Genomic DNA, 23,509 nt, shown 5'->3' on the forward strand with positions numbered 1-23,509 from the left:
CTGCCAGGAGGTGTAAGCTGCAAAATGCTTCCCCAGATAACTAAATCTATAGACTTGGTGAATAGAACTAGTTAGTATTCGCTACGTAAATGCCGAAGATTACTTGTCAAAAGTGATTTTTGTTTCTTTGTGTTGGTCTCATTGATATTGAGTCCTCCAGCTGCTTTCAGAGACCATGAGTAGAATGTGAAAGTCAGAACTTGTCATTAGTGAGAAAAGAGGAGGCTGGTCTTCACTTTTCTATGGCAGCCACTAGATAGCCGGCTCATTTTAGAGCCCAGGGCATGAACCTGCACAATCCTTTAATGACTGCAGCCGAATGACAGCAACTTGAACATGATCGATGGGCTGCCTGGGGCATGTTTACCTGTGTTGCCGATGCATGCCAGAGATAACGTCAGTCCAAACCACTGACTCTCAGAAACAGGAATGTTCCAGGAAAGCGATGTTACGGTATTTAACCCACGGGACTCCTGTCACCCCACATTTTCTCCACAGAAATTAACTAACACTGAACTGTATAAGTTCGCTGAATTCTATCTGTTTGGAGTCTCATTAATGATTCCTTCAGATTTCAAAAACGCATTGCAGATCAAACTGATGTGAAACGACCCACCACCCTTTTCTGAGTTAAATAAGAACAATACAGGAAGGCGCAACACTTAATTTGAGCTCAGCAAAACCTTGGTCATAGAGAAAAACAAGCTAATTTCTCATTTCAATTCTATAGCAATTTCCTATATGGTAGGTAAACTGAATATTTTTTAAAGTTCGAGTTCTTTTGGTCATAAATAGGAAATACTGAACAAAATAATCACTAAAGAAAAAAGTCATTACTTAATTATACATCTGATGAAATAAGTTTTACATACAGATTTTAATGAAATATATAATATATATTTCATTAAAATATACAAAGTTTAAAGAAATTTAATATCTGTCTTTTTTTTTTTTTAATATCTGTCTTTTTAAAAAATGTTTTTGTTATTTTGAGACACTATTTAACATTGTCTCCTTGTCCTATGATAATTCCTATGTTTATTTTGCCTATTTCTACCATATTTGGTTCAGTTGCTCTGAATACTAAACATGTTTTCCCCATTTACTCCCTCTAGAATATTCTATTTGTTAATTTCCGGCTCTGTACAAATCCTGTAGAGGGTTATACCCCAGGAGTTCCTGCTTCATATGTCCTGCCTGTGGCTCATATCAGTAATTAATTCTGACAGATTTTCTCAGTGAGTTTGTAAGGGTCTTTAAAATCATTCTCAAAACTTTGCTCCAGGCAGCCTCTGTCAAAGTAGACCCAATGATTTATGTACAAGAAAGTAAGACATGTCATTTTTTTTTCAATCTGAGAAAACTGAATCAACCGAAGAGCTCGATTAAGATGGAAAAAGTTAAATAAAATTATAATATTAAATAATTCAGTGTATCTACTCATATAGCCATTAGAAAAATGTTTTAAAATAATATTTAGTGATATAAAAATACTCTTGATATAACTGTTAATGTACAAAGTATAAAATATTAAGAAAAATAAAAGTGTGCGCAAATAATTATATAGTCACATAAAAATCTTAGAAGGAAATCTTCCCAAATATTTGCAGCAGCCTCTAGCTGCAGTGTTATTCTCAAAGAAAATTTGCGTCTTTATTCCTTTCTGAGTTTTTTAAACTTTCCACAATGTGCATGAATTATTTTACAATGGCAAATTCATTAAAAACTATTAAAACATCACATTTAAAATAGTCAATGTGATTTCACATATTAATATTCAACAATGAATTCTAACAATAAATATGAAAGAAGCATTAGAAATGCACTACGATGTCCTGTTACAAAATCCCACCTATTAAAAGCTTATCTTCTAACTTAGCATATACAGGGTTAATCCATTTTTATTTTTCCCATTATAGCCTTCAGGCCCCTAAAAACTGAACAACTAATACCTTCAAAGAGGCGGGGCAGACAGCAACCAAATGAATTAATTCTTAGAATAGAATCTGGGGTTATTAAAAAGATGGATGAGTATGCATGTGTCTTGAGAAGAGTCACAAAGTAAGATGTTACGGGAAAAATCAAGCTTTAGGAAAAAAAAGTCAAAATAACTTACAGGCAAGACTAGAATACACATGAGGGAGCATGGGAGGGTGGGGAGAAGGGAGGCAGATGATGTACCCACACTTCCAGAATATTCAGCCATAACTAGGACGCCTAGCATTAATCCCCCAAATCTTACACAAGTAGTTTATGACCCTTGTCCTTCTTTGATCTCCAATTTCAACCACCATTCTTGTGATTCAAAAGATCCACGACCCACAGAGAAACAGACTTGCTTCAAACCTAGCCAGTCCTATCAGGCTGGTGCCACAGGACCATCCCTTTGCCTCCTACTTGGAAGTCTGGAACTCTACCTACACCACGTGCTTGCTTTCTTTGCCCAGCTGGAAGTCTAATACCCATTTGGTCACCATATCTACATCCGGCTCCCTTCCTGTGTATGTGATATCTACAAGGCTTTCTAATCCTTGCTGACTCCAGGCTCCTCACTTTCCTTGCTATGAACTATACCATCTACAAAGACCCAGGTCTACAGATTCCTGGCTTGCGCCTTCCCATCTCCATCCATGTGTCCAGACAGACATTCACTGCTCTTAACCCAGTCCATGGTCTAGCAATGAAAATAGGGGGAAAATCATGCCCTTTTTTTCACTTTCAATCTATATCTGGCTTAACACAAGAAAGAAATTTGAAAATCATCAAATAATCCTCATTTTAATTCTAATACATGCAGAAAGTTCAACCTGTGGCACTATGATCTAATTCTTTTCTTCCCTGACTAAATGAATATAAAGTTCACTAGTCTTTACAGATAATCCTTCTCTATCTTCTTGACCTTTCCTAAAGGTGTTTTAATTTCCTCTTTTTCATGGATGATAATTTTGTCATTACTTTCATAAAATGGTTTTCCAAAATATAGTTGGGAAATTGATTAGTTATACAGGTCATTTCCCACATTGTGTTATCAGAAACTATTGTTGCACATTACAGGAACACTAATAATACTGAGAGATTCTGCAGTGCTACGTGGCACTGGAAAAATACCAATTAGGGAAGCATTTTGTAATGTACTCCTTCCCAATAACATTCTTGTTATACAGAGCTATGTAATTTTAAAATTATAAATGTAGACGCTAAGTGAAAATAAAGGCATGCTATCCTCACACATGAGTCAATGTAAATGATCCAGAATTTTTTTAGATTTTATGTAAGATAAATCCTTTAAAATGCTTTTTTAGTACCTTCATATGGTTCAAACATATACAAAGTCCTCTGTGCACGTAGTTTTGCAGAGTGGGAGCTAAAAATGCCTTTCTCCTACTTTTCTACATTAAACGTGATAACAAAACTGATTAAAAGCAAGAGAATTCTGTCTTAATACCTGAAAATCAGCAATACCCTAAATTGTGGTCCTAAAAATTTCCTCTAAAAGCAATAATGTAATCTTCAATCCTTGTGGAATGTACAGAACAGGAGAAATGACCGTAGCAATAGAGTATCTAAGGTTATAAACACTATAAAGTTTAAGGAATAAGTTTATTGGTATAAATCACTTGGAATTTCATAATATATTGAGGAGAGTTTTCTTAAAATTTCACCTACAATTTTTTAAAGTTTTATAACTTTTTATATATGTTTGTCTTATCTTTTTAGCTTCATGGCTAACTACTTGCAAGCAATGAAACTCCAAATCTGTGTATCACCCAGGGGAAGCACAGTTTCACGCACATAGCAGGCAGTTGATAAACACTATTAAATAAACCCAACAAAATGACACATTTGCATATACTGTTATGTACCTAGAATTTTCTAGTTAATCTGTTCATTATTAAATATATTTCACTGGTAGAATCATTACAAAAAACACATTTATCTGACCCATAATAATTTACAAAGATCAATATGAGCTCTAAAGGTTTTTAAAAAGTTCCCCATGGAAAAGGATCTGAAAACATAATCACTTTGCTGAATCACTTTGCTGTACACCTGAAACTAACCCAACATTGTAAGTTAACTATACTTCAATTAAAAAATGGTTTTTAAAGTCCCCATAATTTTTTTAGCTTATATAAGAAGACCCTTTAGATACCAACTTTGGAAGCATGTGATGATCAAAGGAGACATAGGTCAACTGAAGGGAAAGAAATGTATTTCAAAACAAGTGTAGTTTTAGGAAAGCCATGGTTTTCTTAAGAGCAAAGTAGTACACGTACTGATTTAAGATAAAATACATAGGTCAACATCACATGGCATGAGTAAATGTAAATTCTTGTCTAATAGTACAGACCAGCACTGGAACAATTTTGTTTTTAATGAAAATATGAAAATGAAGATCAGATGACTACTCCCAGGCAAACCACAAGCAAACATGTTGTATTTCTTGCAGTCATGAGGCAACCTCGGGTCTCTCCAGCGATGGGGATGTGAGCCACTGCCCTGTCCTCATTCTCACATCAGCTTTCACAGTCAGCAACAAGCTTTCTCTCTCTCTCTCTCTTTTTTTAAAATTAATTAATTAATTTATTTATGTATTTATTTATTTTTGGCTGCATGGGGTCTTTGTTGCTGCTCGTGGGCTTTCTCTAGTTGTGGCAAGCGGGGGCTACTCTTCATTGCGGTGCATGGGCTTCTCATTGCGGTGGCTTCCCTTGTTGCGGAGCATGGGCTCTAGGCACACGGGCTTCAGTAGTTGTGGCTCGGGGCTCTAGAGCACAGGCTCAGTAGTTGTGGCGCATGGGCTTAGTTGCTCCGCAGCATGTGGGATCATCCCGGACCAGGGCTCGAACTCGTGTCCCCTGCATTGGCAGGTGGATTCTTAACCACTGTGCCACCAGGGAAGCCCCCTCTCTCTCTTTTCTTGATTTGATCTCATTTCCCAGAGTCATTACCTAGGTCTCGACACTAACAATAATTACTTTCAAATTCTTGATTTAAGCTCACAGTTCTCATACTATCACCACCTACATATTCAATCTGTGAATCCACTGTTCCTACCACTTTTGCTGCCTTTTACCCCTTTTCACTCAGCAGCAATTCCAAGATCCGTCATTATAATCATTTTCTTGCATTCATCATATCCAGTGCCTCTCCATCTCGGCTCAGCCCAGCTCTCCAGACCCCAAAACAACTCAAAACAAACTGATCATGTCTACCTGATGACAGCAGAAGAGAAATACATATGTTTCCAGTACCAAGCCATCAGCCCTCCTGCAGCCATGAACTCTGCCTCTCTCCTGTTCTCATAGATGAATTGTCTTTGTTCTAAAAGCCATTCCCTCTGCTGGTGCACTGGGTCCCCTTCACTCTCACCTACTCAGTGATTTTCCCACTGAAATTACACCCCTCCCAAGCATCATTAATTTCTTCTGGGTCACTGCCATCATCATAGCAAGATCTCCCAGCCTGAAATCCCTCGGCCCTTCTCACCCCTTTAGCCATCACATCATTCTGTCTCCTCTTTGTGATGAAGGGTTATCAGTCTCCTGTCTCAGTTATTTGCTCAAATGACATGATGGGAATTATCATATGCCCAACCTCTGTCCTCCCTTCCTCTTCTGGTGAAGGACACTCACAGGGGAGGGAGTGGGGACTGGGTCCCTCTCTCTTAGAGCCCCATGGGACAAGAGACTTGGTAACTGTTGGCAATGAGACAGATGTGTCTGAAATACAGAAAATTACCCATAGAGTATAGCATAAATCATGGTTCTGTTTATGTTAATATTAAAGTACAAAATTCACCAGTTAAAAAGCAATCAAGATGGGAAATCAGAACAAAGAAAGAAAAAAATCAATGAACACCTTTTCACTGAGCAATCCATGGCTGCTGTGTGTTCAAACACTTTAGGGCTCAGCTTAAAAACGTCTCAGTCGTGCCATACATGCTACGTGGGATGCATTTCATGGTTCATGGTTTGGCATGACTTAAGTTCCACTCAATGGTTATAGAGTAGAATTTATTTCTATGCAATGTCAACTACCAGCCCCAGAACTTCTGTTCTTAGTCTTACTAACAACTTACTCTAATGAATTCTTACTAGACTGAATTTTCTTTACGTATCCATTTCTGTTATTACCCTTTATTGTGATTTGCTTAAATAAGGTACGCAATATATTTAATGAATGAGTAATTACATTATGGAACCTATTACATCCAGTCAGCTCAGAATATACGCTTGCTATGATAAAAAAAATCACTTCCCTCCTACAGAACTGACCTCCAAGAAACCAGGACTAGAGTGGTACACAATTGTAATGTCATAAAATTTTTTTACTTGAAATTCTCTAAATGAATAAATAGGATTTTTACTCAAGAAAGCTATCTCTTATGAGCACCTAAAGAGGACCAGGCAGACGATATTCTTTATGTGAAAAGATTTATAAATAGGTTATGCACGTAATTGTTAAGAATCATAGAAGGTATTAATTTCTAAAGTTGCTTTTCCTTAATCTCAGCTAATATTTTTTAAAAATACATTTAACTTAGTTTTAACTCCATAAAGGACGGTCTGTACGTGAGAAAAAGAGAGGAAGGACGTTTTAAGAATAATTTAGGACAAAAATGTCCCAGCAAAGGAAGAGATTGCTTGTTTGCACGAGGCCACACCAAGGGAGTCCACGGGCTTAGCCGCTTGTTGATTTCTGCCTTCAAGTTAGCAGAGACCACACGTGGGACCTGACGGCCACGCCTCTGACTTGGGTGCTCCCACCTGCTCTAACTCAGCTTCCCAAGACATTTTCACTCCTCCTCACATTACTTATCTGCCACAAAGAATCTCACCTTTACTGTCCAAAAATGAGCAATGAATTTGTTTTAATAATTAGAGAAAAACTCTTCACAGTAAGTTTTTATTAAATTCTCGTCAAGGCTTTGGAGAGGCCATTTTATTTACTGTAATGTATTTTTCCTTTAAGTAGCTTATCCACTCTCTCAACTACAGACATCTATTTAAGCTGAAGGACTATTTCCTGTTATCCAAACCCAATTAATATTTATTCCAGTCTCCCAATTATTTTCCCCTTTTTTGATACACTTCCTGATCCTCTATGTCCTCTATGCCCATTCCTAACTCTGTCCAACTGTAAACACGTATGGTAAGAAATCTAATAATTTGGCTTATTTCCTTGTACACTTTTCTAGAGGCTCATAAACATGTACAAACAAAAAATATGTTTACTATTTCATTTTTTTAAAAACAGGATAATACATTACTATACCATTCCTTTCTAAAATCTTCATGGATTTTTTTCAAAGTTTAGATATATATCTGTAACTCACTTTTATTAATAACTGCATAGAAAGGATATATCTTTTATATGGAGGATTTTATATAAAGGAGATACCATTTTTACAACTTTTCATCAATCAATACTTTTTTTTTTTTTTTACTATCCCAAATAATGCTGCAATACATACTCATACTTAATACCTTATGCTCGAGGTCACTCATTTCTATAGAACCTATGACTAAGCGTGACTAATCAAAGGCTATGGAGCATTTCAAACACCAACTCACAGCAACATACCATTTTACAGAAAGATTACAGTAAAGCACATTTTCATTTGGAATGAAAAAGAATGTGAATTTCCTCAAAATTTAACTGTAGCTAGCTTACAATATATATTGTTTTTTAATGTTTGTCTATTTGGTAGATTAAAGAAAATCACGTTTTCATTCTGAATTTTATGTCCTTGATTGGCACATTAGGGTGAAAAATATTTGCATATGTTTATTGCTTGTTTGCATTTTTCTTCTCTGAATTTCCTGTTGATATTTTTTGCCTAGTTTTCTATTCCTTTGTCTTTTTCTCATCAACATTAGGAAGTCTTCATATATTAATTATATCAACATTTTGTCATATCTGTGGCATGTTATTTCCCATGGTCTATTTTTATTCGTTTTTATGTTAAATTATTCCTTGCTATTATTGTTGGTATTCACACTGCCAACTGTACCAACCATTTATGTATGGCTTCTGAGTTTCCTGCACGTACTTAGAAAGCCTTCTCCACCTCTAGGTTGTATGAATATTTTCCCAATGTTTCTCCTATCATGTCTATAGTTTTATTTTGACAGTTATATTGCTTTCCCTTTGAGATTTATTTCTGAACATATTGTGAGTTAAGGGCCTTAATTTTCTTCCAGATGTTTAGCCAGTTATGCTAACACCAGTTCAACCACTGCTTTGTACTCAACTGAGATACCGTGAAATGAGTCAGGCTCCTCTATATTTTTTAATCTGTTCTGAATCTTTAGTTATGTCCTAGAGAGATCATTCTTTCTATTTGGGGCCAACTGGATACAACTGTATGTTTAGTAAGGTAAAGTATTTCTTTCCTTTCTTTTTTTTTAAACATCTTTATTGGAGTATAATTGCTTTACAATGGTGTGTTAGTTTCTGCTTTATAACAAAGTGAATCAGCTATACATATACATATACCTCCGTATCTCCTCCCTCTTGCGTCTCCCTCCCAACCTCCCTATCCCACCCCTCTAAGTGGTCACAAAGCACAGAGCTGATCTCCCTGTGCTATGCGGCTGCTTCCCACTAGCTATCTATTTTACATTTGGTAGTATATATAAGTCCAAGGTAAAATATTTCGATCAAAATTTTCCCTGCAACTCTCACATATTTATGCTTCCATATGATCTTTAAAATAGCTTGATCCAATTTGCCAAAGAAACAATCAGCCACAGAATGCTGAGTACAATCACCTAAATGTTACATTAATTTGGGAAACAGTAATATTGGTATGGTGTCAAGCTCTTCTACACAGGACTGTAGCATGCCTTGTCCTTTAGTCTGAATTCTTTTATGTGCTTTGATAAGATACTATAGTTTTCATCAGACGGGTCTGGCTATCTTATTAAATTTATTCCTCGTGTTTTACATTTTGTCACTGCTCTAAAGCTAGTGGCCTAGCAAGAGTTCCAGACCATGACAGAATAAAAATCCACGACCTAACCCAGCTATATAACAAAGCAGTATTTGGAGAATAAGGAGCATCATGAACTTTTGCTCCCCTTTTCCATTACCCCTGAAAAATAACCAGAAAACTCTCACAGGTAGGCTTTTGGAAGCAAACTAATCAAGCAATACAGCCTGGGCCTCAACCCAATTTCCTGCTTACTTACCATTTTCACAAACTAGATTATCCAATCAATCTATCCGACTCTCCTTTGTGAACCTCCTTTTGCTTCACACTCTCCTGACCTAGTGACACAGTTTTGACTGAGAGCATCATTGATCCCTTCCATCAATGAATCTTTCCTTAGCTACTCTTTGATAACTTGACCATCTACCTTTACCTAAATCACTCCCCATTTATTAAACAAAATCAGTGTCCTCTAGGAAAACTGAGCCCTTCTACTAGTTGAGTTCTTAATTGCCACATTTAGTCTATTGCTCTGTTGAGAGGTTCCTGGGATCAGGGAAGTTATGTCACTCTTACCCCATTGCTGCTGCTAATTCAGCATCCCTGAATCATTTAATTCAAACACAGGATGTTTTTGCACTTAAAAAAAATATTGATTTGTAGTCTAGCTCATGGTAAGCAAAAGAAACAAATTAAAAAATTTTTATTTTCCAGCTTTCTTTAATCATTTATGACAGTTTAATTATAAGAAACAAGACTTTTATGAAACAATTACTTTTAAATCTAAGACTTCGGATTTTATCTGCTTATTCATTTTTATGGCAAAGAAACGGTAGAGGAAGAATCATTTAGACTTTACCTTTACAGGAAAAGTTCTGAAATGCATTCTTCCAGAGCCATCTCGGAAACACTGGGAAAACAAATTTGCTTAGGCCCACAATGATATGATATTCATCTGCTCTCACTCTTACCAGTTTTTTAGCGTCATGGATAGATATATTTTGAAATTTTATTAAACTTTAGGTTTTCTACAGACCAATTATTTGGCTTCACACATTTAACAGTATTAAACATCAGGTCCATCACTTAATCTGCCAAAACTTCACTTATAGGATTTTTGACTGCAATTTTTGTTTTTTTTCCTATAGAATATTTTTTCAAGGAAAGCTGCCTAAATCTCGAATAAAAACGGAGTCAAAAGCTATTATAATCATATGTGGATAGCAATTGTATAATGAATACCAACATTCTGCTAGAAAATCATGATTTTCGTCCCAACATAATTAAATCACCATCTTTCATCCAGAAAGAATGATGTTTAAAATGTCCCCACATGTATGTCAGAAAAGTGGAATGTTTCTACCTGTTCTTTGACCGAGGCGAGGATGGCAGACGTGGTTTCTGTCTCCGAGCCATCCCCATTGGAGGTGGTGAGGCCAGGGCTCAAGGAGCTGGTCTTCTCCGAGGCTGATGAAGGCTGGTCTGGGACAGGCATAGCTCCTGCAATGCAAGAGGACACGCTCAATGCCACTGGATATTGGCCCTGTAAACAGACGTAACTATCAGGCAGCTCAAAGAGGTACACTTTGGCAAGATGGAAAGTATGAACTACAGAGAAAGCACGTGACATAACTGTAGAAGGAGGAGCAAGCAAATGGACAGTTTCTCCTATATCCACCCCGACCAAATTCCAAAATATACTCACAACTTTGTGTTTTGTCTTTGAGATAAATGGAGGAAGAAATGATGAGACAGAAAAGGCAAGTAAGATGAGAAAAAACAGAGGGATAAAGAAGTATTGAAAAGCCCGTCAAACTACCATTTTCTATCTGATTTAGATACATTTATTACTTGTGCACTGACATACTTCCACCACAAAAAGAAAAAAACCTAAAGATATTCTCCTCGATATGAAAATCACACAAAATAAGTAATCAATAATTTATAAGTAATTAAGAAACACCACAATTGACATAAGAAGCTCGGTTGGTATTATAAAATATAGTAAATGGCTAGCCTGTTCCACAAATATTTGCTGAGTTCTTAACTCTGAGACCAACAGCAGACAAAGCTCCAAAGCTGGCGAGACTCATTTGCCACAGTTTATTCTGTCTGTTCACTGATGAAAGAAAGGAGAGACTCAACATCAGCCCACTTCATAAAGGGACAGACACGTATGGGTTAAAAACAGGACTCTCAGAAGTTATTTTGTTCCACTGTACTTCTCTTTCTCACGCAAATAAATAAGACTGAAGTATTTGTCACATGTATTATTTAGCAATGGTCATCAGCAGAGGAAGTAATAAGTAACTCAGGGCAATTTTTACCCAGGCACAACAAAAATCACTGTTCAAATAAAAGGCTGGGAGTAAATCAAGGTTATTTTCTTGTCTTAAGCTATTATATTACATGTCCTTCCAGGAACCATTGCTGTGTGAATGTTAAAAGGTATCTCCTATTATACTGTATCTGAGCATCCTGGGTTTCAAACTAAGCAACATAATTTTCTTCGCAGCCCTTGTACTATGTTATTAGCGGCATTTAGTTAATAATTTAGGGATATGCAAACCCCAAAGGGCTCCAGTATAGAATTTTCCTTTAAATATATGACAAAACGTGGTTACCTAATGTTCTCATTGGACATTCCAACTTAGTTTTGATTTGTTTTTATTTTTTGAAGTTCTTTATAATATTACTAATGGGGATTAGAATATCATTGGAAAAATAAATCTGTTACAAACAAAGAATATATGTGAGGATTTGGGCAAATGACATTAACAAGCAGAATGCGAGCAAAGAATAAGGATCAAGTGAAATATAATTTGGCCAAATGCAACCATGGCAAACAAGTGGAAAGTATATTAGGTGATGGATACCAACAGGAGGAAAGAAAGAGGTGTAGGTAATTATGATGCTGGGGGTGGGAAGTTAAAAATAAAGTACTTTTGTGTGTTCAATTTACTTTCATATGTGGTTTTCTAATTTGATCAAGTCTTATACAAGGATGGACATAAACAGACCAGCAAACGTCATGCCCGGTAAAACAGCCTGAAAGGCATGTCCTTCTATTTAGGGGAAGTTTGGGAGATGGGAGAGCAGGGCAGGGGCAGAAAGAAAGAAGAAAGGAAAATGGCAGCTCTTGAAGAAAAAGTCACCTCTGGTCATTAGGGGAGCCCCCCCTTTGACCGTGCATCTCCACCTACATCCATGGCAGTGGCCTCCGAAGGGCATTCTACGTAAGAACAGCCTTACGCTGAGAAAGAAGGGTTCTTACATACCTCAAATTATTATTTTAACTTCTGTGTTTTGTAAATTTTATTGGGCTGATTTGAATTCAAGCTCTGGGCCAGTATTATTATCAAGACAATTTTTCGACAACAAAATTGTCTGAGGTCCCAAAGTTATTAAGTAACATAAGTGGACCTAGAACTCAAGTTTTCTCCCTTTTTTTCCCCTATTTTAGTGGGCTTTGATGTTTCAGCCTATTTCCCATAATTTCTATTGCTCTCTAAATGCTGTCTACACACCAATTTCTATAAAATGTAACTCTTAAAAGTATGATAGTCACTTGTCATCATAAAATATGGGATTTAACAGGCAACGAATCAAAGTATATCCTTAGGCACTTGACAACTTTGACCCACAGAGTATAAGCAATGATTCGGTTTGTTTATACGCCCCCCCCCCACCCCCGCTTCCCCCTGATCGCAGTAACAGAAAGAGAAGTGAAATCTTTAAGGCTTTTCCCACCATAGAGCCACTGCTATCCAAGGCAACCTCTATGCCCTAGTGAAAATGACTTGGAATAATTTCTGTGGTTCATAATTTTTAACATCCAGATTTAATTTAACCATTGGTCATCACTACGTATGGGTGGTAAAGACTGTCAGGCCTCCACTCCCAACCTCCTTAGCTTAGAGCTTACAGGAAAGAGGGAGGGCTGGGTAAATACTGCCAGAACCAAGCCCTGGATTGCTAATAAGTATAAAAAGCCTTAAGCCTTCAGACTGTGCAGCCTATGGTTAAGTACTTTAGTCTTAAACAGAGCTAATCCATTAAATATTAGTAGTTAATCTATTCTAACTCCAGGAAATCTGTAAAATGTAGAGAGAAAAAAAAAAAAAAAAAAAAAAAACGGAAAAGCAACCATTAGTAATTACTTTGGTATTTTGGTATAGGTTTTTTCCTAATTTTTTTTTTTTGATTTGACTTATTTTGCATAATGAACTTTGCATAATGGAGTATTAATGTAATATTTTTGATTTTTAAAAAATTTTTCACTCAGCAACATTATAATGAACTAGTTCTTACATCAGCAAAAATTATTATATAGTTTAATGATGTAATAAATACTTAGTATTCAATAATTGTATGCATCATAATTCACTTATTTTTTATCATTTTACCCATTTTTACATTTCTGACATTTTCTATAGATAAATTCCCAAAAGTGTTACTTGATGGAATGAAGAATCTGCACGTATTTTGAGAGCCAACAGCAAATCAACATACCTGCCCACCAGCAGTGTCATGAAAATGTCTCCTCCCCACGAGGATGGCAACACTGGCCTTTATTACCCTCTCTTGCTTTCACCAACTTGATATAGAAAAACTCATCTCTTTGACTTTGTTTTTATTTTACCACGAATACAAGAAATATTTTCCCACAGATTTATTCCTCCTACATACAGTACCCCTTCACACCCTTTACACGATTACTGTGTAAGAAGTCTTTCTATATATGTCGTCGAATGAGAATCTACAAACACCCAAGCTGCATGTTAAACAAATATATCATCAGCATGAGAAAAAAAGACAATATGAGGGAACCGTAATGTCAGATTTCGGGTGGTTTATTCTGTGGCAGAATTTGCTTCTCACAGGTTCTAGGTCTAGAAAACACAAAACAACACGACTAGCCGTCCCTGGGCCCACATTACACTGCTCTACACTCTCACATGCAGGAGCTGTGTTATGGGCAGAATTGTGTCACCTTCCCCTCCTTCACCGCCACCCCCAAATCCATAGGGGGGCGCCCTAACTCCTAATGTGACTGTATTTGGAGACGGGGTCTTCAAGGAGGTCACTAATGTTATACGAGGTCATAAGGGTGGGGTGCTAATCCGAGAGTACTGGTGTCCTTATAAGAAGAGAAGTCCAGGGAGTAAGACTCCGCGCTTCCACTGCAGGGGGCACGGGTTTGATCCCTGGTTGGGGAACTAAGATCCTGCATGCCAAATAAATAAATAATGAGTAAATGGTAAATTGTTTTAAAAAAGAGGAAGAGGAAGAGACACCAGAGCTTTTCTCTCCATCACATGAGGACACAGAGAGAAGGCGACCACCAGGAAGGGGGTTCTCACCAGAAACCTCCGTGGCTAGCACCTTGATCTTGGACTTCTGGCCTCCAGAACCGTGAGGAAATAAACGTCTGCTGTTTAAGTCACGCAGTCTGTGATATCTTGTCATGGCGGCCCAAACAGACTGATACAAACAGGGTTAGACTGTTCTCAGCGTCCTTTCCCTTAATTACCTCCGGGTGGGCACGGGAGGCCCGGGAATCTGGAGGGTAGCAGGGTGGTACTATTTAGTACAGCCCTCTGCTAATACACTCATCCCAGATGAACTACAGGTGTCGAGATAAGGCAGGGACTGCTTCAAATCAGCACACCTGGATAAACCAAAGCTTACAAAAAGATGTGCGCCAGGGCTGTGAAATAAGCCTGGAGAACAAAGCACTAACTTAAGAACATCCATAGTACGACCACTTTCGTAGACAATCTGATAAGAAACTCAGGAAAATTGGTTAGGATGACAGTAATAGCAAAATCAGGTAGTTCCCATATACAGAGACTCTTTTCCAACTTGAACTCTTATATGCATATGTAATAAGATTTTGTAAGGTCCAAATATATGTTCTAAACTTTTATTCCCCAAACATGAGTCACTATGAATTTACACTAGGTAACATGTTAAAATCGCATCTGCACTTTGGAAGGCTAAACTCTCTTGCTCTCAATTCAAGGACCCCATTCAATGTTATATTTTATTGACCTCCATCACACAGAAGGAAAATAAATCCTTATTTTATTCTGTAATTCAAACCTGTTCCTTCTTTAGCCACTTCTGCCTAGCAACTGATGACTTTGACACCAAAATAAAGCCATCTTCAAAAAAATAACTGATGAACCCTTGTGTCACACAATCATCTAATTCAGTGACACACCCAGCATTCTTGTGCCAGCATTACTGGATCTCCTCCTCTCTGAGTCAGAAACAAGTTCCTTTGGCCATGATATGGTCTTTGTTCCTCTTGAGCTGCCCACCCCCAATCTGTAACTCACACCCTCTTATCCTTTCAATTATACTCTGTTGTCATGGAGACCTGTTTCTTTTTCCTCCTAGGTTAGCAAGTCCCACCTGCTTCAAATTCCAGAGTCTCCAAATTCCTTGCATACAGTGGGACTCACCAAGTATTTCATTAACTAGCCTTGCACTGTCCAATACGGTAGCTCCTAGCAACATGGGGCTATTTAAAACATTTTTTTTAACATCTTTATTGGAGTATAATTGCTTTACAATGGTGTGTTAGTTTCTGCTTTATAACAAAGTGAATCAGTTATACATATCATATCTCTTCCCTCTTTCTTCTCCCTCCCTCCCACCCTCCCTATCCCACACCTCTAGGTGGTCACAAAGCACCGAGCTGATCTCCCTGTGCTATGCGGTTGCTTTCCACTAGCTATCGATTTTACGTTTGGTAGTGTATATATGTCCACGCCACTCTCTCACTTTGTCACAGCTTACCCTTCTCCCTCCCCATATCCTCAAGTCCATTCTCTAGTAGGTCTGTGTCTTTATTCCCGTCTTACCACTAGGTTCTTCATGACCTTTTTTTTTTTTTCTTTTTTCCTTAGATTCCATATATATGTGTTAGCATACTGTATTTGTTTTTCTCTTTCTGACTTACTTCACTCTGTATGACAGACTCTAACTCCATCCACCTCACTACAAATAACTCCATTAAATTTAAGTAACATTTTAAAAAGCCAGTTTATTAGTTGCACTATTCACATTTCAAGTACTCAACCGCCACATGTGGCCAGTGGCTACTGCACTGAACAGTGGAAATACAGAAGAATTCCATTATTGGAGAAAGCTCCATTGATGGCCTTGATCTATACCCAATTGACCCTATAGTCAATTCTTTCATGTAATCTTTCATCTTCGGCTTTAGTCATGGGCAATAGAAGATGGAAGAAGTGGTCAGATTATAATTATATTTTGAATTGAGAACTGCCAGGATTGTTGATAGACTGCATATGGTACGTAAGACAAAGAGAGAGGAGTGCAGGTGATTCCGGGGTTTGGTCTGAGCGGCCACCAGCCAAGATGTCCACACTGTAGGTGGAACAGATTTGGGGTGGAGGAAGGTGACCTGGCCTGAAAAATTACAGCCTCAAATACATACACCTGTGAGTCTTCTTTGCTGCTAACATCTGGGCAGCAGACAGCAGCTCTAGCCAGAAACCACACTCTTATGTGAATGAGGGAATGTAAAGATTGATGATTTCCAAATACTGCTTTTTTCCCCTTCAGCCAGGTCCCTTTTCACCTTTTACTTTACAGTTGCTAGAAACTTCTAGAACTTTTCTCTTCTTCCCTCACCTTTAGACTATGGCTTCAAGACTCTCTGCTATTAACCTTCTTGACTTCTTGCCCCTCACACCAAACCAGCAAGCAAAACTCATGTTGCCACACCTAGCCTTACTCTCTTCTCATGAGTTCCACCCTCTTCAAGACAGTCCCCCTCCTATGTTCTAAAACACAAAAATATTAGCAAATACTGACTTTTAGCTTTACCCTCATCATTAGGCATCACTTTCATAACTGGCCATCACCTTACACCCAAGTAAATAATGAAACTGGCCATTAGAATACTCCAAATATTATCATTTATATATGTATCTATATATAATACATATGCAATTTAATATTTTAAAACTGAATGTAATTAACATGTTGATTTTCTAAACTTCCACTCCACAGGCAACATTTAAAAGACTATGATTATGTGAAATGGAAGAATAAGCCTAAACATCTCATTAACATTAGGGTACAGAGAATGTGTGAATTAGTATAAACTAATGACCTGAACAACACTATAGAACACCTCATTTGTGTAATCACTCTGGTCACCAAAATTGCAACTCTGTATTTGTAACTAGCATGTCAGTACCAAGAGAAATAGGCATAGCATCATTCTCTCTCACATGCACTCTGCACACGTAAAAATATACCCATCCTTGCTCCTTCCTTTTAAAGAAAACTGTAAAATTTCAGCTTCTCCTAATAACGTAAACAATATCATAATTAAAATTTGTCAAAACTCAATACAATTAGGGCAGACACTCAACCTGTCTTGGTCGATGTTCAATTTCCCACATCTAGCTCAGTATCTAGTATATAGCAGCCAGTTAATAAATATTTGTTGAGTTATTGCATGAACTACTACTATAAAATCAGTAGTTGTTGCTCACTAGAGCATGTAATATAAGTAAAACGGGCTTTGCATTAAGAACATTTCTCTAAATGATATTTGAAATGACATCTTTTTATTTCAACTCAAGAAAGCTGCTCTTCCCAAATCCTAGAACGAGTGTAAGGCTTTTGCCTTAGTCCACTAGCCGAGAATGTATACCCTGGGCTGTTGGTTTCTAAGATAAGGACCATCCATCGAGCACACTCTGGGGCTTCTGGGACTTGATAACTTGCAACCCGCAACTTGCAAAAAGAATCTGGCAAAAGTTATGGAGAGCACCATGCAAGGATGGGAAGAAGCACTGAGCCATATTCAGAACATGCAACTACAGGGGCGCCAGCAGGCAAAGCCAGGAGGTGGAGAAATGTCCGATTCTACCTGATAAGTTGGGGATAAGGTGTGAGATAGCCATGGAGTCAGAGACACAAGGTCATTGGTTGCTGTGGTGGAAGATGTCTGATGGCAGGGTGGAGAGCTGTTGAGTTCTGAGTGTTGAGTCCACATGTCAACCATGAGGGGACTCTTTTACCTGTATTCAGAAAAGAGGGAACAGTAGGAGGCTGAACCTAACACGGAAGGTCAGGAAATCCATTACGAGTCATCGCGTGCTCTATTAACTGTTGAGGAAAATGGGACCGACCTAAATATCACCACAGACTTAAGGCCCACCTGAATGATTATTCTTAAGGACCTAAATTATGTCTGAAGGTAAAAAAAGAAAGCTTCTGTGGAGACCACAGGGCAAGGTGGCATAGCAGTGCTGAGGCCTGGGGGAGGCACACACACAGGAAAGTTCTAGCAAAATGAAGTTGGTGAGGACAGGAGAGGGTCTTCTCTTGGCTCTTTTCTCTCAGTAACTCACAGTCTTGTCTTCTAAAGCATCATCTCAGGCACCTTCATCTAGTCTTAACAAACACTCTATCAACACTTAATACCTTAAAAAAGTATTGAAAAGGTTGTACTCGTGACCGAGGAGTCAGCAGATGAGGGTGAGTCCTTGGCCCTCCTGAGCCCTGCCTCAGCCAAGCTCGTGACCTGAGATGCCAAAGCCCACACAGGTAAAGCAAGGGGCAGGTACCTCAACCTCCTACACGTGTGTCTCCCAACAGGTAAGATTGTTTAGTGACATCTGGCAGATGCCTCAACTGCAAGCAGGGTCCCCTCAGAACCCAATGAGTGAGAGAAAAAGCTGAAGGAAGGTTGGGGTTTGACTAGTGGACATTGGAAAGGCTGGGGGTTCCTGGCAGAGAGGAAAGGGTCAGAATAAATCTATAATGTGAGATAAGAGGAGCAGGAAGGGTGAACACCTGGGCTGGGATTCAGGCAGCATCGGGGTGAGCCTGGAAACACAGAGAGGGGGGTAATTGGGGGCCGCTGCTGGGCTGGAGGGAGATCCTTGATTGTAAGAAGTTTGGCTATGACCTGGAATTTGATGGAGATCATGAACTTAAACTTGGTAATTTTAAAAAACAAATGATTTGTCGCATTTATTACATTCACAAGTAACTTGAGACATTTTCTACAACTGTTGGTGGAATCCCGGTGGGCCAGTACACCAAGATTGACAACCTTTGTTTTACATGTGAGTTTCCAAAGGCTCCACATGGTCCATTTCTTCTCACTGAACACCATCCATACCTCTCATGGGTAAAGCCATGCACACCTGACACTGGATATGCAAATAATGACTCAGATGTTTTCTCCCGGGAGTTCACACCTAATATCCAAATATCTCACTACCTATTACAAATGTCTCCCTGAAAACCCCACCAATGCACCAAATTCAGTGTGACCTCTCATCTCTCGCCTGGACAGCCACAAAGACTGTCCAAACTGTCTTGCTTGCCTGCAATAAAAAGTGCCTCCCCCAATCAAATTCCTGCACTATTTATTGGGAGAGTCAACTTTCTTACCATCAATCTGATTATGACGCACCTTTTTTCTAAATTGAGTTGAATGGATCCCAACACCTAGGACAGAGGTTTCCAACACCTACAGAGACAGGAAATGTATTTTATATCATGACTCCCACATCTTAACTGAAACAAAATTTCAGGAAATATAAAGCCTTAAAACATAGGATGCACCATATTTCTATTCTATTTTATTCAATTTTATTTAAAAATCCTAATGGTTACCCACTAAATAGATGGCTACAAAAGAGTTTGGAGACCAGTGACCTGGAGGGTGGAGTGAAATCTCCTCTGCCTGACGCAGGAGGCTGTCGTTGCTCCGGCCAGTGCTCACATCTCCATTCTCAAGCCCGGCTGCTTCTTCCCTCACACCTTACACCACGGATACACTGAGCTTCCTATACTTCCAAGTATGTCTTATCCAATCAAACTTTGCACACGCAGATTTCTCTTCTTGCATGTTTTTATCACTTCTAAGATTTTGTTTGGCTATTAAACTCTCTTCCTCCTTCATAATTCCCCACAAGCATTTCTTGCTCTCCACAGCCTTTCTGAACCACTCCACAATCTGAACCACTTCCTCCTGACTGCTACTTGTGTAACTAGAACCTCCCTCAAGCAGTGCCTTTATCACAATGAGCTGTCATGATCTTACCTCTTCTGGGATTTTTTAAAACTTCGAATGTTTTTAAAATTGGGATGCTTCTTTATGTGACTGTTGGCACCCTTTTCCTTTAAGTCATTTGGGATGGATTTTGTGTCACTTGCCACTAAAAGTGTTATGAAATCAATGATACACTGCTCAGCATCTCAGATTTATGGAAACACCCTTTATTTTACATTATATATCTCCTAATTAGGTCATGAATTCTTTGAGTACAGAAACTGTCTTATTCATTTTAACAACCTCAGTACCTAGAATAGTTCCCAGTGAAGAGTTGGCATCATTAAATGCTTACTGAATAAGTTATAGTGAAAGAATATTTATAATGCATCATCAGCCCAATTTTAAATTGTCAGGGAATTTTACACTTACAACAATGATTGTACATAAATGTCCTATAAATCTTCCTGGGTTTATAAAATAGGAATATTCAAATTAATGAGTTTGGGTAATATATAATATTAAAGTAGCCAAACCGTATCTATTTTTCCTAATCATACCTGTGTCTACATTTACAGTGGGAATATATCTGGATGAAATTAATTATTTCAATTTTAATTATTATAAAAACAGTATAAAATTTTAGGGCTCCTCTTTACGAAAAAACAGATAGTGACCCTACTTCCAGAATCAATAACCATCCTAGCTCTCCCAGACACCACAAATACGTGTTAACAGTTGATTTCATGGCTTTACTAGGCTACAGAGACATTTCTCTTTGTGCCAGAGAAATAAAGTCTGAGATTCTGCAAGTATAGATCCATCACAGTAACAGTAAGTTCAACAGAAATTGAAACAGGTAAAATACTTTAGATTTTGACTCCCCCTGAAAAGGAGGGGAAGTTCTAATATATTCTCTAATAAAGAGGCTCAGTGGTGGAGCGATTATTCTTTTGGCTGAAATTTCACAGTACGCTGAGCGCAGCTCCTAATCCAGTGCTCGCCCCACATCACACACAGTGACTTCCCAGAAAATACTGTCATTGCCAAATGTCCCAGGCACTGGGTTTCCCCTTAGCACAGCTTCTGAAGACTTACCATCCATCTCCTACATCGTATCTGTGCAAGAGGCTGAACAACGTCTAAGCTTATAAGCAAAGACAACCTGGCTTCCCAAATATTCTCATTAATAATATTTTACACAAACATGCAGTTTTGCATTTCATATTTCTTTGCTTAATCATAGATTGACAAGATGAAGTCTGGTACCCAAAAATAAAAAATAAAAAACAAATCATACTCTAAAGCCAGTCCACAACAATTTACTGTGAAGTACCAACTCTGACTGTCACAATCTATTAAACAAGTCCCCAAATACCAGCCACACACTGGCCTGCAACGTGGTCTCACTTCATAGTACTTGAAAGTGTCTACTCAAATTATGGTAATTTGCCCTTCATATTGATTCCAAATATGTATCTGCCACTTCACAATTTCTCAAGATACTGGAGCTCAACCACACATTTTTTTTCCGGAATTACTATCAATGGGCATTCAAGGACAAAATCTCACACCGTAAATAGATATCTGTCCTCCTTAGCCGATATATTTAACCCACTGCAGCAGGGAAACTGTCAATCAGTATTTTATATTTAATTATAGAACACAGCGTTTCAGCTACTCCTATACAACTTTAGGTGTTAGCACAGACTTGGAAATTTTAAAAATAAATCTCTCTACTATCCTTAAAAGAACAAAAATAAAACAAAACCTAAATAGAGCATGATCATTTCTGAAAGTTGCCAAGATATGTTGACATTTTTTACCTACAGACAGAAGTTTTGAAATTTTAAGTGACATAATTAGCTTATTACAGCACACAACCTCAAGAAAAAAAGGAAAGCTTTGCTTAGAGAATTAAATCTAAATTATATGTGTACAAGAGGTTTTTATTGTACTTGTGAAGGTTATACAGCAAATAACCTTTCTTATTTTTGTATTTATATTCATTTAGTTTATATTCATAAACCACACATCAGTGGTTTAAATATCCTTTGTATGGGATCAATAAATATTTTAAATGGATGAACGATTGGATATATGAAAAGGAGATTATCAATCTCCAGCCCTACTTCTGCCAATTTGTTTTCTGTTTTCTAGGCTCTGTTTCTATGAGATCAGTTTTTTTAGAGTCCACATATAAGTGATATCCTACAGCATTTGTTTTTCTTTGTCTGACATCTCACTTAGCACTATGCCTTCCAGGTTCATTCATGTTGTTGCGATGGCAGGATTTCCTTCTTTCTCACGGCTGAATAATATTCTATTGTATATATGTACCACATCTGCTCTATCTATTCATTGACGGGCACAGGTTTCCGTATCTTGGCTACCGTGAATAATGCTGCAATGAACATGGGAGAGCAGATATTTCTTCGATATCCTGTTTGCTTTTCCTGATATATACCCAGAAGTTGGATTGCTGGATCACAAGGGAGTTCTAGAGTTTTAATTTTGTGAGGAACCTCCATACCGTTTTCCATAATGGCTGCACCAAATTACATTCGCACAAACAGTGCACAAGGGTTCCCTTTTCCCTACATCCTCCGCAGCACAGACTATCTCTTCTCTTTTTGATGACAGCCATTCTGACAGGGGTGTGGTGTTATCTTGTGGATTTGATTTGTATTTCCCAGATGACTAGTGATGTTTCGTGCCTTTTCATGTACCTGCTGGCTATTTATATATCTTCTCTGGAAAAAAATGTCTATTCGGCGCCTCTTCCCATAAAATTATACTTTAAATTGTAGAATAAATACAGCAAACAAAAAGCTGATTCCAACCACAGAGAAATATGAGTCATCTTTCACTCTATGACTTTTCAAGTGGGTGTTATTATGTTTCTCTTATAGCACTTTATCCACCGTACTGAGATTACAGATTAAAATTCTGACCCTCACAGCAAACGTAAAAAGTAATTACTAATAACTTCATTTCACGAGTAGAGAACAATGAGACTCAGAAAAAATAAATAGCAAGTCCAGTCTCAGAGATCAGAAGTCAACAGGGATCGAGGATTTTAACCCAAATACCTGACATCGTGTCATATCCTTTTGATTAGACCTCAGGATTCTCAATGTTTGAATGTCATAGTTCTTTTACATTAAAAATCTGACTACAAAACAATACTCATCAGTTTCAGGGAAGATTTTTTTTTTTTTTTTAATTTTAGATAAATCCTTAGGTTTTTGTCACTAAGGTACCAACTACTCTTGAGATCTTGAAAGTAGAATGTCACCTTTTTAAGTCACCATTATGTCAACACCTTTTTAATATGTTATGAAGTCCACCATGCTCTAAAAGAATAAACTTGTTCAAATCTCCAAGGGCAAATTTCAGCAAAGCTGTTTGAAAAATTTTCTCTATATGTTCTGTGATTGTATGCAATCACATCACATTTTAAATCTCAGATATGAGGAAATAGGATTGGTATGATGATGTCATATTCCTGA

General features: G+C 37.8%; 1 protein-coding gene across 1 annotated transcript in view; it reads right to left on the minus strand.

The window, feature by feature from the left end:
• The window catches only part of CTNND2 (catenin delta 2), a 942,908-nt gene that overhangs the window by 767,082 nt on the left and 152,317 nt on the right, over positions 1-23,509 (minus strand). The window contains 1 exon segment of the mRNA XM_082382599.1: positions 10,302-10,438. Coding sequence (XP_082238725.1) covers positions 10,302-10,438 — 137 coding nt within the window.

Source organism: Balaenoptera borealis, assembly GCF_965194805.1.
Source record: "Balaenoptera borealis genome assembly, chromosome: 2".
In the NCBI taxonomy this organism is placed as follows: Eukaryota; Metazoa; Chordata; class Mammalia; order Artiodactyla; family Balaenopteridae; genus Balaenoptera; species Balaenoptera borealis.